The sequence below is a fragment of the Biomphalaria glabrata genome, chromosome 1 (genome assembly GCF_947242115.1).
Source record: "Biomphalaria glabrata chromosome 1, xgBioGlab47.1, whole genome shotgun sequence".
NCBI lineage: Eukaryota > Metazoa > Mollusca > Gastropoda > Planorbidae > Biomphalaria > Biomphalaria glabrata.
In genome coordinates, this window is record NC_074711.1 from 41,002,223 (window position 1) to 41,017,800 (window position 15,578).

Genomic DNA, 15,578 nt, shown 5'->3' on the forward strand with positions numbered 1-15,578 from the left:
TGTCTTCTTGGATAATAACTTATTGACTTAAGTAGACATAGACAGATATCTGAAATTGTTTTCTTGGATAATAACTTATTGACGTAAGTAGACATAGACATATATCTGAAATTGTCTTCTTGGATAATAACTTATTGACGTAAGTAGACATAGACAGATATCTGAAATTGTTTTCTTGGATAATAACTTATTGACTTAAGTAGACATAGACAGATATCTGAAATTGTCTTCTTGGATAATAACTCATAGAAGTGTTTAATCAATTAAGACGTTTTGTAGAAAATCCATTCATTTTTATAAATGTCAATGCCACTGAACGAAAAGAAGATAAAGTGGCTTCTTCTTGAAACCTAGTGTTGAATAGTGTTTTTATTTTATGTTCAATTCAATGTGTGTTTTGAACTTTCAGGTACACCGTTCTGTTTTCTCTTGCCTTGGGTCCTGTGTCGAATACATCTGGACGATATGCTGTAAGATTATTTCTCTGTCTGTCTGTCTGTTTGTCTGTCTGTCTCTTGTCTTTATGATCGAGTTTACTTACCTACCTACAGTACCTACCCATCTATCTATCTATCTATCTATCTATCTATCTATCTATCTATCTATCTATCTATCTATCTATCTATCTATCTATCTGTCTGTCTGTCTGTCTGTCTGTCTGTCAATCTATTTATCTATCAATTTATCTATCTATCTATCTATCTATCTATCTATCTATCTATCTATCTATCTAACTAACTATCTGTCTGTCTGTCTGTCTGCCTGTCTGTCTGTCTGTTTATCTATCATCCACTTATTTATAAAACTCTATGTAGTTTTATATTTGATTGATGAACGATTTGTTTCTTTCAGACCAGATACAAATATCTAAATGATTGATTTTATACTGCAGAACAAAACAAACCCAACACACTGTTACAGTCTTTTTGCTATTTTCATGTAGCAATCAGTAAGGAAACGATAGCAATAATAGTCAATACTAAGTCACCATGGTGATGTCAGCCGAGTCACTAGGGTGAAACAATAAACTTAGTCACGTGACAGTAAATCTATAAATAACCCTGTATCTAGTAGGAAGCGAACTGATTGAATCTTGATAGTAGAGTCATGATCTATTTTTAGAAAACTAAGCACGAGAGGGAGGCTATCATTATAATCATTATATTGGTTTCAGGCCAATACTTAATGATAGAATATAATTACCTTAAAATAAAATAGTAACTTATGAAGATGACTCAATTTTATTAATTCTATTTTTTTAAATATAATTTATATTACTTTTTTTTTAAGTAGTCTCTTTCATGACAACAAAATTTTATAGGAATGATCAATATGTATAACGGCATAAGGACCACTTTGCAAATATTATCAATGTCAATGTTTTAGTGGTTTGTGGAATTAATACGATATACAAAACCTCCAGTTTGTATTAAGCAAAATATAACATGCGCCAGCAGTTTCTCATATATTAAATTGTATTCATTTTTTCAGGATTTCTCGAACAAGGGAAATAAATTGAACTTGACTGAATTAGTGGTATAGCTGAATTAGTCCCCTTTATAGGTCGCCGCTTTAAATTGAAACAAACAATATATAATTATACACTCTTCTCTAGTCATAATTACCTTAGCATAGTGGTTAGCACGTCGGCCCTAGGAGGCGTTACCCACGAGTTCGAATTGAGGTCGTTCCCTCTTTTTTTGTTTTGTAAATGTTTTTGAAAAACAATAAAATCCACCCAGAATATCTTTCTTTATTTCAATTAATACTCTATCAATACATATACTATCAATACTCTATCAATACAAATACTATCAATACTCTGTCAATACATATACTATCAATACTCTATCAATACAAATACCATCAATACTCTGTCAATACAAATACTATCAATACTCTATCAATATAAATACTATCAATACTCCATCAATATAAATACTATCAATAATCTGTCAATACACATACTATCAATACTCTATCAATACAAATACTATCAATACTCTATCAATATAAATACTATCAATACTCTATCAATATAAATACTATCAATACTCTGTCAATACAAATACTATATATACAGTGCGATGTATAAAACAACAGAAAGTACCAACAAAATGTATTGACCTTCTTTCATGCACAATAAAACACAATAACAACAAAGAACTGTAAATAATAAGCTACTTCAGGGCAACTGTTTAAAGTGCTCAATGTCTTGCTCCAGAGACCGCATCGCTTTCCTGAAGATAGAATAACATTGACGGACGAACTTCTTTATTCATGTTGATTACTTTATATGAAATCACTTCTTCAAGTTCGTTGAGCGTGGATCACTATGGATTGCATAAACCCTATCTTTTATATATTTCCATTGCCAAAAGTCCAGTATCATGAAGTCTGTGGTGTCCATTCCTTTAATCCTCTACGACCACCGCGGTGTTCATCAGGTCATTGTCATGCTGGAAAGGCGAGGCACCATCGTTTTGATAAATGAAAATATAAAAATTAATTCTATTTTAAAAAAACAAAGCTTATATATAGGGAAAGAACTCCGCCTTTAAAGCAATATATCAATAATATACAAGCTATTCGATAACGAAACAAAAATGATCAATAATTAATTCACTAAGTTTTTTTTTTCATTGCTTCATATTTTGTAAGTAAAATTGTTTAAAGTATCAACTTGATCAGAGAGCATGAGGGAGAAATAGTGTTAACGATTATTTATGCGAACTAAGCCCAACAAATGTTGTGAAAAAAGAGGAATTGGTTTCCCTTGTTGGTATTCAACAAAATAATCAATTACCAGTAATTAATTGACTAATTGGTTACTTTTTTTTATTGATTCATGTCATGTCTATGACAATGAATAATTGTGCGAATTTTAAACTTGATCTGAGAATGGGGGATGCAGATGTACTGATTAAATGGAAATGCTCCACATATGACAACCGAGTCAGTTGTTATAGTAGTATTTCCAAAAAGATAATTAAAGCTTTGTAAAACATGTACAGTACATTTAGAGTATTGATGAGAGGATATACAACGGTTACTAGTACATATGAATATAAAATGTGAGCATTAATTTTACTGTTTTGTAGCTCCATTCCTGTGTTAGACGTGGACACTTACAATAGGCAATGAATACACTGTTCTACTCTTTGGATTCATTCCCTTGAAACTAAAGATCAGCTACCCAATGTAAAACATGGTCAAGAACCATCCCCCCCCCCCCATCTCCTCTTTTTTCTCTCTGCAATGCTAACTGACGGCGTGTCGTGTTGTACATCTCTAGTCTGTTCCTACACAGCCCAATCCAATAAACGTCTCCACAGCTGACAAACAGGAAATGAGGCTCTACAAATATGACGTCCACAAATGAACAGAAATGTGACGTGGACAATGTCCAGACGATTGGAAACTTGAGGGGCCGTTCAATAGACGATGGCAGGCTAGGACGTCTTTTTCAGGCGTTTGGTTGAGTCATTGCTTGAAATGAAGTATAGGCAGTTACATTATAAATGTGACCACTTACATGACAGACGTGGCCTCTACATAATAAATGTGGCCTCTGATATTACAGACGTGGCCTCTATATAATAAATGTGGCCTCTGATATTACAGACGTGGCCTCTATATAATAAATGTGGCCTCTGATATTACAGACGTGGCCTCTACATAATAAATGTGGCCTCTGATATTACAGACGTGGCCTCTATATAATAAATGTGGCCTCTGATATTACAGACGTGGCCTCTATATAATAAATGTGGCCTCTGATATTACAGACGTGGCCTCTTACATGACAGAGATATGTTGTAGTATCATCTGTGCAGAGGCGGCTTAGTGGGTGGCTAATGGGGCAACCGGACCAGGCCCGTGACTTAAGTGGGCCCACATGACAGAGATATGTTGTAGTTTCATCTGTGCAGAGGCGGCTTAGTGGGTGGCGAATGGGGCAACCGGACCAGGCCCCGTGACTTAAGTGGGCCCACATGACAGATATAGGTTGTAGTATCATCTGTGCAGAGGCGGCTTAGTAGGTGGCGAATTTGGCAACCGGACCAGGCCCCGCGATAAAGAATTTTTTTTCTCCCCGTCATTCGATCGTACAAATATTCGTGGCCATGTTATTTAACTCGCCCAGAGCTCGCCTACTGGTAATACGTTCAACAAGTTTTGTTATGTAAATATGTGATGACAATGTTCAGTTTAGTCAAATGTTGTTACTAGGTGATATAACAACAGCGGAATGATGAACGTTAATTCAAAGCAACAGCAACTTTAAAGCAACAACATACATTTAGTGTAAACAGATCTTTTATTTGTATTAAATCATAGTAATTATTAATCAACAACAACACAAAAGTCAAAGGCTTACAAAGCCCAATACACTTTGGCTTACCTTGGAGACTTGTACAGCATTTTACTTTGCAACGTATGCCATACTTGATAAAACAATAACTACCTTATTTTTGCAAATATACCCCGCACACGTGTATACCTCGCACAAATTACAAATAAGTAAAAACAAAATCGTACAGCCCGCATCCTCACATACCCCACATGTGTAAAGCGTGACTTGCCGTAAACTTGTATTCTCCGCTACATCGGTACTATATGTTTTCTTTTAATATGAGATGTTCATAAAGCTTTTCAATGTACATTTCACAACCACACTGCAGACTATAGGAGGTAGACCCACCGATATGTCCATAGTTTCCATTATGCTATGTTTATGAGTGAAAAATATTTTGTAATCCCCGCACAGCTGCTCACCGTTGGTAAAACGTGTATAAACCGCGGGCTATATGTGCGAAGACACGTGGGCTATCGCTTTAACGCTAATATGAATGTATAAGATATAAAATCTAGACTTCATTGTTACAGTTCCGGTTCTTTTACTGCTCAAAAGTTACAGAAGATTGCAAAGGAGGGTCGGGTTAGTGGGAAGAAAAAAAACGTGAACGCGAATTAAGAGACCAAAATATGGAATAAATCACCCCGCACGTAAGGACGCAGTTCTTCCACCTCACCAAGATATCCTCCTGGAAACGTTTAGACGAGAGAATAGATGGGCTAGCTTAGCGTTCATTGCGATGAGTTATATAGGCTAAGGCTCCTTACTAGGTTCGCGGGCTAAGAAGGCGGCTTCTTTACGCTGTGTGGTGATACATGGTAGGACTCACTCTAGTCTGTTTTCGGCAGGGGGGAAACCAAATGGGGTTTCAAGAGACGAGACTCTGAAACGGGATTAAATAATTACTTAGTTGACAGGATGAAGAATGAGTCTCTTCTTCCTGGCCACTGAAAGTGGTTCTTTGTTTTCATTGAGGGTCGTCAGCCCTGCTTTTTTTGTGAAGGTGAAGGTAAAGGTGCAAAGTTCAACGCAAACAGAGAATCATTTCTATCCCAAAATCTTTATAGAATTTTTTTTTTTTTTTACACAATCAAAAAAGACAATCCAATTGTACAACAAAAAAGGCCTAAATCAATATTTGCGAACATAAGATTGATTTTTTTTTAACAATAAGGACCTAAATATGAGACCACTTGTCGACCGGCGGCGTAGCATGCGCCGCTATTTTGAGGGTGCGGCCTTAGGCCATTGCAACCTATGTGACCGCAGTGGGCCCCGCACTTTCATAAGACCTGCACTTTCATAGAACCCGCGCTAATTTAAGGTGTATAAATTATTAAATTAAACCATTTTATAACTTAAAACAGATTTCCCGTGCCCTCCTGTCAATGTACCAGGAGCTCCTGGAAATCTCCCGAAATTGCAAATATTCGAAAAAGTCCTTAAAATATACGGAAATATATAGATAAAATTGTCATTTTGAGGTGTCATTCAATATGGTAAACGCCTATCCTAAGCGCGATAAATAAAAACGGCATTATGCATTAGCCGTAATTGTGTAATCTGGTGAAAGAAGCTTCTCGCGCCTCAAACTAATGAAGAATTACTTGAGGTCAACAATTCTCAAAGTTAGATTGAAACATTTTGTAATTCTTGCTATTGAGCGTGATCTATATAGGAAACAGAATTATTATGATATACTGTATGACTTTGCTACATGCAAAGCTCGTAAGTAATTCTGTACGTAGTAAAGAATGAATAAAATGCATAGGCGAATTTATTTTCTAATAAAAACTCTTAAATTTCACTTATTATCCGCTTCCCTACCCAAACTTGGCCCCGCGAAATCCGTTGCCACAATGGTTAAGTCCGGCCCATTCTATTTAGTGACCTGTAAATATACATAGTAGATGACTTGTTCTTTTTCATGACGTCTTAGTTACAATGGTTAAGTCCCCCGCTGCTATTTAGTGTTTGTAAAATGTTTGCTTGTAAAATGTTTTACATGTTTCGGATGTTCCTTCAGAATTGACGATAGTTTACTTCCTAGTCCAAACCTCCCGCAGGACGAAGGGGGATTGAAAACGCCAATCCTACGCGCGATAAATAAAAACCGTATTTTTTTACGTGAGGTAGTAATAAAAAAAAAAAGAGAGATGTTCCTTGGTCAAAACGGTCCGGCCCTGCTATTTTGTGAATACTTGTTCTCCCCCCCCCCCTCCCCTCTTGTTTTTCGTGGGGTGACTATCCGCAGAAATAAGAGAGTGATCTTTCCTTTCCAAACTCTTGAGCGACGAAGAGAATTATATAAATATAGATGCTGTTGAAAAGCCTCTTAATTTATTGAAATAAAACAGAACCCAAGGTCTTACTGAACTCAATCAAAACTATTGTGTTACTTGAAATCATGAGAAACTGAATCTGTTTTTATCTGTCCCAAAGTGTAGCACCAATATCTCTGTGTGTGTGTCCTCAGGTGTTGGAACGTCCATGTGTACAAGTCTCTGTACTGGATACTTCACGGACCAATGGTGGCCTCTGTAGCAGTAAGTCACATTCTATGAAGTGATTGCCGACTTTAGAAGTGATTCATTAGTGACTCCTGTATACACTTGTTAGCACTAGCATCCTTATGGACTTGAACCTGACCTTATTGACTTGAACCTGACCTTATTGACTTGAACCTGACCTTATTGACTTGAACCTGACCTTATTAACTTGAACCTGACCTTATTGACTTGAACCTGATCTTATTGCCTATTATCTGACCTTATTAACTTGAACCTGACCTTATTGACTTGAACCTGACCGTATTGACTTGAACCTGACATTATTGAATTGACCTTATCATTTGTATTGCTTTCGTTTCGTCATCATAAAGTTCCACAAAACTGTTCTAGAACTGAAATGTTATGGACAATAAAACTGTTCTAGAACTGAAATGTTATGGACAATAAAACTGTTCTAGAACTGAAATGTTATGGACAATAAAACTGTTCTAGAACTGAAATGTTATGGACAATAAAACTGTTCTAGAACTGAAATGTTATGGACAATAAAACTGTTCTAGAACTGAAATGTTATGGACAATAAAACTGTTCTAGAACTGAAATGTTATGGACAATAAAACTGTTCTAGAACTGAAATGTTATGGAGAATAAAACTGTTCTAGAACTGAAATGTTATGGACAATAAAACTGTTCTAGAACTGAAATGTTATGGACAATAAAACTGTTCTAGAACTGAAATGTTATGGACAATAAAAGTGTTCTAGAACTGAAATGTTATGGACAATAAAACTGTTCTAGAACTGAAATGTTATGGACAATAAAACTGTTCTAGAACTGAAATGTTATGGACAATAAAACTGTTATCAGGTGGTCACAACAAAGAAATAAGAAACTAACTTTTCCTTTTGTCTAGAAATGACACACAATTACGTCAGACACACAATTACGTCAGACACACAATTACGTCAGACACATATCTGTGTGTCAAACTGGCCTTGCACTTTAATTAAAAACCTTGACTCTACTAAATAATTGTTTTTCTAGGCTTATTCATGCAGCCCATTCCATTCCATGTTACAAAGGCACGAAGAAAGAACTGACACTTTTAAGAATTAAAGTAACATTTGTTATAAGTATGACTTATAACATTAGTAGCTGAAACACTCGGCTAGGCCATGGTTAATTCTAAAAAAAAATATTTTTTTTTCATTTTGTAAGAAAAAACTCCTAAGAGTACGAAAAAATTTGTATTAAGAACATTTGGTAGAAATATCACTTACCAATGTTCACAGTGAACTGAAATTCCTGAGTTGAGAAACATATTTGTAGCAAAGCAAGTATAAATTACAATTGTTTAATTTTTGTCTTTTAAATTAATGCAACTACTCCACAAGTCAATGGTTATCATTTTGTTGATGTTGTCTTTGTTCCACAGATCAACTTTGTTATATTTATCAATATCATCAGAATGTTATTTACCAAGTTAAGAGCAGTCAACTGTTCAGAGTCAAAGATGTGTCGATATAGGTAAAACATTTTTCTAGTAGTCTTCTCTTATATCTAGTCAGTGACAATGTTTTGGTTCTAATAGGTGTGTAATGTTTTCTCATTCTCTATCTAGTCGTTGGTACTTTGGTATTCAAAGACAGACAACTCGAAATATTGGGTGTTAAACCAAAGTCCAAAATGTCTAAACCCCAAAAAAATGTACGGAACTCGATCACCCGGGCAAGGCGGCCATCATAGGTCCAGTGTGTGCGCTTTCAGGGCGGCAGATTGATTCAGCCTGCCTTTGAATGAAGAAGATTAGTACCTTATCATCTTCACATATTCCTTAGACCGTTGGGGCGTCACACAAGATCTGTCAACTGCCTTTCTCCATTTCTCTTTGTCCTAGGCCTTGGATAAAATTTCATTCACTGATAGGTCTGTCCATTCTTTGATGTTGTCTTCCCATCTCCATCTCTGTGTTCCTCTTCTTCTTCTTCTTCCTGGTACTGTTTCCTGATGGAAGGTCTTTGCTAGCCCTGAGGACCTTATGATGTGGCCATAGAGTTTGAGTTAATCTCTTCATTCGTGATGCGGTCTTTGTAAGTGACACCTAGGTTCCTTCTGTAGAATTTTAGTTCCAGTGCTAGGATCCTCTTCTCGAGATCTGAGGTCAGCGTCCAAGGTTCGCATTGAACTTTCTTTTTTTTTTTACACATACATGAATTTAACTATTCAATAAAAGAAAGAGAAGAAGATAAGATTGAGAACGACTATTGAACTAAAAAAGGAAATAATCGTTAAACAGGAGGACAGTCCTCCTGTGTGCATGTCTTCGACTTCCTTCCCAGCTGGCATGCGTTTAATGATATAATATACACATTTACTGTCGGTCCGAATCATGGTCTAGAACACTGATACAATCAAATGTTTCTCACTGAGCTGTAGAATTTGTTTTGAGTATACATAGAGCAAGGGACGTGGTGGCTGAGTGGTATAGTGCTCGACTTCAGAATCTAGGGGTCTCGGGCGCGAATCTCGATGAAAGCTGGGATTTTGAATTTCGGGATTGCGGGCCATATGACACCCTGCCCTTAAACCGTGGGCCAAAGAAACAGATGACCTTTACAGCCGTTACATCATCTGCTCCTTAGATCGCCAGGTTTGAAAAGGGTACTCTACTAAGACAAATATATATTTTGATATACTTCATACACAATACAAGACTTTTGTCAAGGTTTAGCTCAGAAGAGAATAAGACCTAATGATGAAAACATATGCAGATGGCTACACAATTGTAAAGTAAGGTACGACCGTGCCATTTAGTGGTGTAGCTAGAGACATCAGGGTCTTCATTTACATATGATGTGTTGTTTTGTTTTTTCTGAGGAGACACTTAACGATTGCTGTACGTGGTTCTCTTTCAGAACCTGTTCTCTGTTTGTATGATGTTTGTATCAACATTTTCTTAACTCGTCACTCTATCATTATGTTGTCGATTGTTCAAAATATAAATGGTAGATATTGACTTTAACCATCAGGAAAACATTGAACCATATCAACTAGTAGTTTTTCTCTAAATATTTGCTAAAACCAGCGACTCCTCTGGCTATGTTGATGGACCTCTGAGACAGAAGGGGCCATATATATATAACTAGACATATGTTACCCGCGACCCGCGGGTCTTTATTTGCGCATTACTGTCGATATAGTCACTGAGAGTGTTTTGTAAACAATTAAACGAAATAATAATGTAATAAGTAAAGCGAATGTGTCAATGTAAAAATAGTGTGAATGAAGCTATCAAATCAAAATAGCTTAATTAAATCCATTTTTTTTTCAAGTTAAAACATTTGCTTGTAGGGCTACATATATTTGATTAAAATTTGAGATGAATAGACTAAATTTTGTATGTTCATGTGTATAAAGTATAAAGTAGATCTTGAGGTAGACGTAGATCTAAATCTACACTAATCTAGAGTTCTGTGCTGCGCATGCGTGAACTTTTTTTCATGAATGAATATAGACCTATCTCAACACGGCTACGCAGCTTTGGCGAACAGCGAACGAATGTATTAAAAATGCTTTAGAAAAACAAATTTGAATGTTAATTTGATTAAAATATCAAATGAATGGACAATAATTAGTATGTTTATGTGTTAAAGCATAAAACTATCTTTGCGAAAAGAAGTTTTATCATCTTAGAGTTCAGTAAGAGTTTTAGACCTAGGCCTAGGAATAGACTCAGACCTCAGAAGAGAAATGTGTTAATGTGTAACCATTTGGTAATGTCTAATGAAAGAATGTTCGCCAGGAAATCTGTAGATATCAGGAACTAATTTATGTAAAAAATGCTTTTGAATAATCTAGTGGATTGGATTTATATGTATGTTAAACTTAGCTAATGATCCTTTCACGTTATTTCTCTTTCGCTACGAAAATAAAATTAGGTTTGCGAAAATGGGTTTACCCGAAGTCGATACATTCTTATCTATTAAAAACGAAAAGAGCGATAGCTTTGTTAAATGAATGGGATTATAAAGTGAACAATTAAACGAAATTATATTTAGTACGCGATTCATGAATGAATATAGATCTAGGCCTATCTCAACTCGGCTTCGCAGCTTTCGTAAACGAATGTAGCTTTAGAAAACCAAATTTGAATGTTTATTTGATCAAAATATGAAATGAATGGACTTTAATTAATATATTTATGTGTTTAAGTATAAAACTATCTGTGCGAAGAGAAGTTTTATCATCTTAGAGTTGAATTAGAGTTTTAGATCTTGGGATGGGATTATAAAGTAAACAATTAAACGAATTAATATTTAGTACGCGATTCATTACTGAATTGTCTAATGAAAGAATGTTCGTCAGGAAATCTGTAGTCACAGATATCAGGAACTAATTAATGTAAAAAATGCTTTTGAAACACAAAATTGAAGGTTAATTTTATTATATAATGAAATCAATGGATCTTCTTTTGTCTTTTCATGTGTCAAAGTAAAAAACTATCTGCGCAAAGTGTATTTCTTAAAATTAGATCTAGGTCTAAATCCTTTCTATCTTTTCTCATGTCAACATTGTAGACATGGCCTAGATCCATAAAATACTATAGCTGTAATAGAGTCGGACAACTTTATTTTTTTTGAGGGTCTTACATTTGTTTTAGGGCTACAATACATTCACTAAGGTCTAAGTTGGTACCCAAGGAACATTCCTGCCTAGTTTTATCAAGATTGGTCAAGCGGTTTTGATGTCTATAAGTAACATACATACATACATACATACATACCCCTCACATTCTACTTTATAATATATAGACATATGTTACCCGCGACCCGCGGGTCTCTATTTGCGCATTACTGTCGATATAGTCACTGAGAGTGTTTTGTAAACAATTAAACGAAATAATAATGTAATAAGTAAAGCGAATGTGTCAATGTAAAAATAGTGTGAATGAAGCTATGAAATCAAAATAGCTAATAGGCTTAAATCTATTTTTTCAAATTAAAACATTTGCTTGTAGGCCTACATATATTTGATTAAAATTTGAGATGAATATACTAAATTTTGTATGTTCATGTGTATAAAGTATAAAGTAGATCTTGAGGTAGACGTAGATCTAAATCTACACTAATTTAGAGTTCTGTGCTGCGCATGCGTGAACTTTTTTTCATGAATGAATATAGGCCTATCTCAACACGGCTACGCAGCTTTAGCGAACAGCGAACGAATGTATTAAAAATGCTTTAGAAAAACAAATTTGAATGTTAATTTGATTAAAATATCAAATGAATGGACAATAATTAGTATGTTTATGTGTTAAAGCATAAAACTATCTTTGCGAAAAGAAGTTTTATCATCTTAGAGTTCAGTAAGAGTTTTAGACCTAGGGCTAGGAATAGACTCAGACCTCAGAAGAGAGATGTGTTAATGTGTAACCATTTGGTAATGTCTAATGAAAGAATATTCGCCAGGAAATCTGTAGATATCAGGAACTAATTTATGTAAAAAATGCTTTTGAATAATCTAGTGGATTGGATTTAGATGTATGTTAAACGTAGCTAATGATCCTTTCACATTATTTCTCTTTCGCTACGAAAATAAAATTAGGTTTGCGAAAATGGGTATACCCGAAGTCGATACATTCTTATCTATTAAAAACGAAAAGAGCGATAGCTTTGTTAAATGAATGGGATTATAAAGTGAACAATTAAACGAAATTATATTTAGTACGCGATTCATGAATGAATATAGATGTAGGCCTATCTCAACACGGCTTCGCAGCTTTCGTAGGCGATTGTAGCTTTAGAAAACCAAATTTGAATGTTTATTTGATCAAAATATGAAATGAATGGACTTTAATTAATATGTTTATGTGTTAAAGTATAAAACTATATGTGCGAAGAGAAGTTTTATCATCTTAGAGTTGAATTAGAGTTTTAGATCTAGGGATGGGATTATAAAGTAAACAATTAAACGAATTAATTTTTAGTACTCGATTCATTACGGTATTGTCTAATGAAAGAATGTTCGTCAGGAAATCTGTAATCACAGATATAAGGAACTAATTAATGTAAAAAATGCTTTTGAAACACAAAATTGAAGATTAATTTTATTATATAATGAAATCAATGGATCTTCTTTTGTATTTTCATGTGTCAAAGTAAAAAACTATCTGCGCAAAGTGTATTTCTTAAAATTAGATCTAGGTCTAAATCCTTTCTATCTTTTCTTATGTCAACATTGTAGACATGGCCTAGATCCATAAAATACTATAGCTGTAATAGAGTCGGACAACTTTATTTTTTTTGAGGGTCTTACATTTGTTTTAGGGCTACAATACATTCACTAAGGTCTAAGTTGGTACCCAAGGAACATTCCTGCCTAGTTTTATCAAGATTGGTCAAGCGGTTTTGATGTCTATAAGTAACATACATACATACATACATACATACCCCTCACATTCTACTTTATAATATAGATATATATATATATATACTAGACATATGTTACCCGCGACCCGCGGGTCTTTATTTGCGCATTACTGTCGATATAGTCACTGAGAGTGTTTGTAAACAATTAAACGAAATAATAATGTAATAAGTAAAGCGAATGTGTCAATGTAAAAATAGTGTGAATGAAGCTATCAGATCAAAATAGCTAATAGGGGAAATTCCATTTTTTTAAAATTAAAACATTTGCTTTTGAATAATCTAGTGGATTGGATTTAGATGTATGTTAAACGTAGCTAATGATCCTTTCACGTTATTTCTCTTTCGCTACGAAAATAAAATTAGTTTTGCGAAAATGGTTTACCCGAAGTCGATATATTCTTATCTATTAAAAACGAAAAGAGCGATAGCTTTGTTAAATGAATGGGATTATAAAGTGAACAATTAAACGAAATAATTTTTAGTACGCGATTCATGAATGAATATAGATCTAGGCCTATCTCACCTCGGCTTCGCAGCTTTCGTAAACGAATGTAGATTTAGAAAACCAAATTTGAATGTTTATTTGATCAAAATATGAAATGAATGGACTTTAATTAATATATCTATACGTTAAAATAGTTGGATTAGAGTTTTAGATCTAGGGATGGTATTATAAAGTGAACAATTAAACGAAATAATTTTTAGTACGCGATTCATGAATGAATATAGATCTAGGCCTATCTCAACTCGGCTTCGCAGCTGTCGTAAACGAATGTAGCTTTAGAAAACCAAATTTGAATGTTTATTTGATCAAAATATGAAATGAATGGACTTTAATTAATATGTTTATGTGTTAAAGTATAAAACTATCCGTGGGAAGAGAAGTTTTATCATCTTAGAGTTGAATTAGAGTTTTAGATCTAGGGATGGAATTATAAAGTAAACAATTAAACGAATTAATATTTAGTACGCGATTCATTACGGAATTGTCTAATGAAAGAATGTTCGTCTGGAAATCTGTAATCACAGATATAAGGAACTAATTAATGTAAAAAATGCTTTTGAAACACAAAATTGAAGGTTAATTTTATTATATAATGAAATTAATGGATCTTCTTTTGTATTTTCATGTGTCAAAGTAAAAAACTATCTGCGCAAAGTGTATTTCTTAAAATTAGATCTAGGTCTAAATCCTTTCTATCTTTTCTCATGTCAACATTGTAGACATGGCCTAGATCCATAAAATACTATAGCTGTAATAGAGTCGGACAACTTTATTTTTTTTTTGAGGGTCTTAAGTTTGTTTTAGGGCTACAATACATACACTACGGTCTAAGTTGGTACCCAAGGAACATTCCTGCCTAGTTTTATCAAGATTGGTCAAGCGGTTTTGATGTCTATAAGTAACATACATACATACATACATACATACATACATACATACATACCCCTCACATTCTACTTTATAATATAGATATATATATATATATATATATATATATATATATATATATGTATAGATAACACTTACATAGAATGAAAGAAATCTCATTCTTTATAACATTTTGAAAGAAATTAGTTGTATGGCTTATCATTTAAAGGAGGCCATTCATTTAAAATACGTGTATCCTTAAAACATATAGGTTGACTTCAAATACAGCTTTTCAGTGTGACACATAGGGGAGTTAATTGCTAGAAAGCAATAGTTGCACAAAATTTAAATTTGTGTCCCCTGATATAAATAACAAGCTTCGTGTATTTATTCTTTTATTTCGACCTGTTTCAGAAAGCTCGCTAAATCGACATTAATCTTGATCCCTCTGTTTGCTGTTTATTACATGATATTTATATGGCTGCCGGATGATATCAACCCCACAGCCGAACTATTCAAAATGTATGTGGAGATGCTGTTTAATTCATTCCAGGTACATATTATCAAACACATGCATATGTATATCATCTTTTATAGTCTCCACAATGTATAGCTAATGGCACATCACCTCTATGTTTTTACTAGCTCAAGTAGTCATTCAAAGGTATAACAATCCTGTTAAATAAAATAAAAAACCAAATTTTACTGACAACCACACATTACTAGGTTTTAAAGTCTACTAGGTTTTTTAAAGTCCAAATAAAAAGCCCCCCCCCCCTCATCATTTTCTGCGTACCTCCATTAAAACGTACACAAGATTAACACTGCTCTCACAATTATCATTGAATAGTAGTTACAGCCATTCTAAACAATACATGAGCCATTTTTTTAAAATACAAAGCTTGTAT

The 15,578-nt window shown here is 34.2% G+C and overlaps 1 protein-coding gene across 3 annotated transcripts in view; it reads left to right on the forward strand.

Moving 5' to 3' along the window:
- Positions 1 to 15,578, forward strand: part of LOC106064278 (secretin receptor-like) — a 106,606-nt gene that overhangs the window by 87,348 nt on the left and 3,680 nt on the right. For all 3 annotated transcript variants that reach the window (XM_056036921.1, XM_056036929.1, XM_056036914.1), the window contains exons 8-11: positions 410 to 470; positions 6,837 to 6,906; positions 8,306 to 8,397; positions 15,085 to 15,223. In XM_056036921.1, the coding sequence (XP_055892896.1) occupies positions 410 to 470; positions 6,837 to 6,906; positions 8,306 to 8,397; positions 15,085 to 15,223 (362 nt within the window). The remainder of the gene's footprint in view (positions 1 to 409; positions 471 to 6,836; positions 6,907 to 8,305; positions 8,398 to 15,084; positions 15,224 to 15,578) is intronic.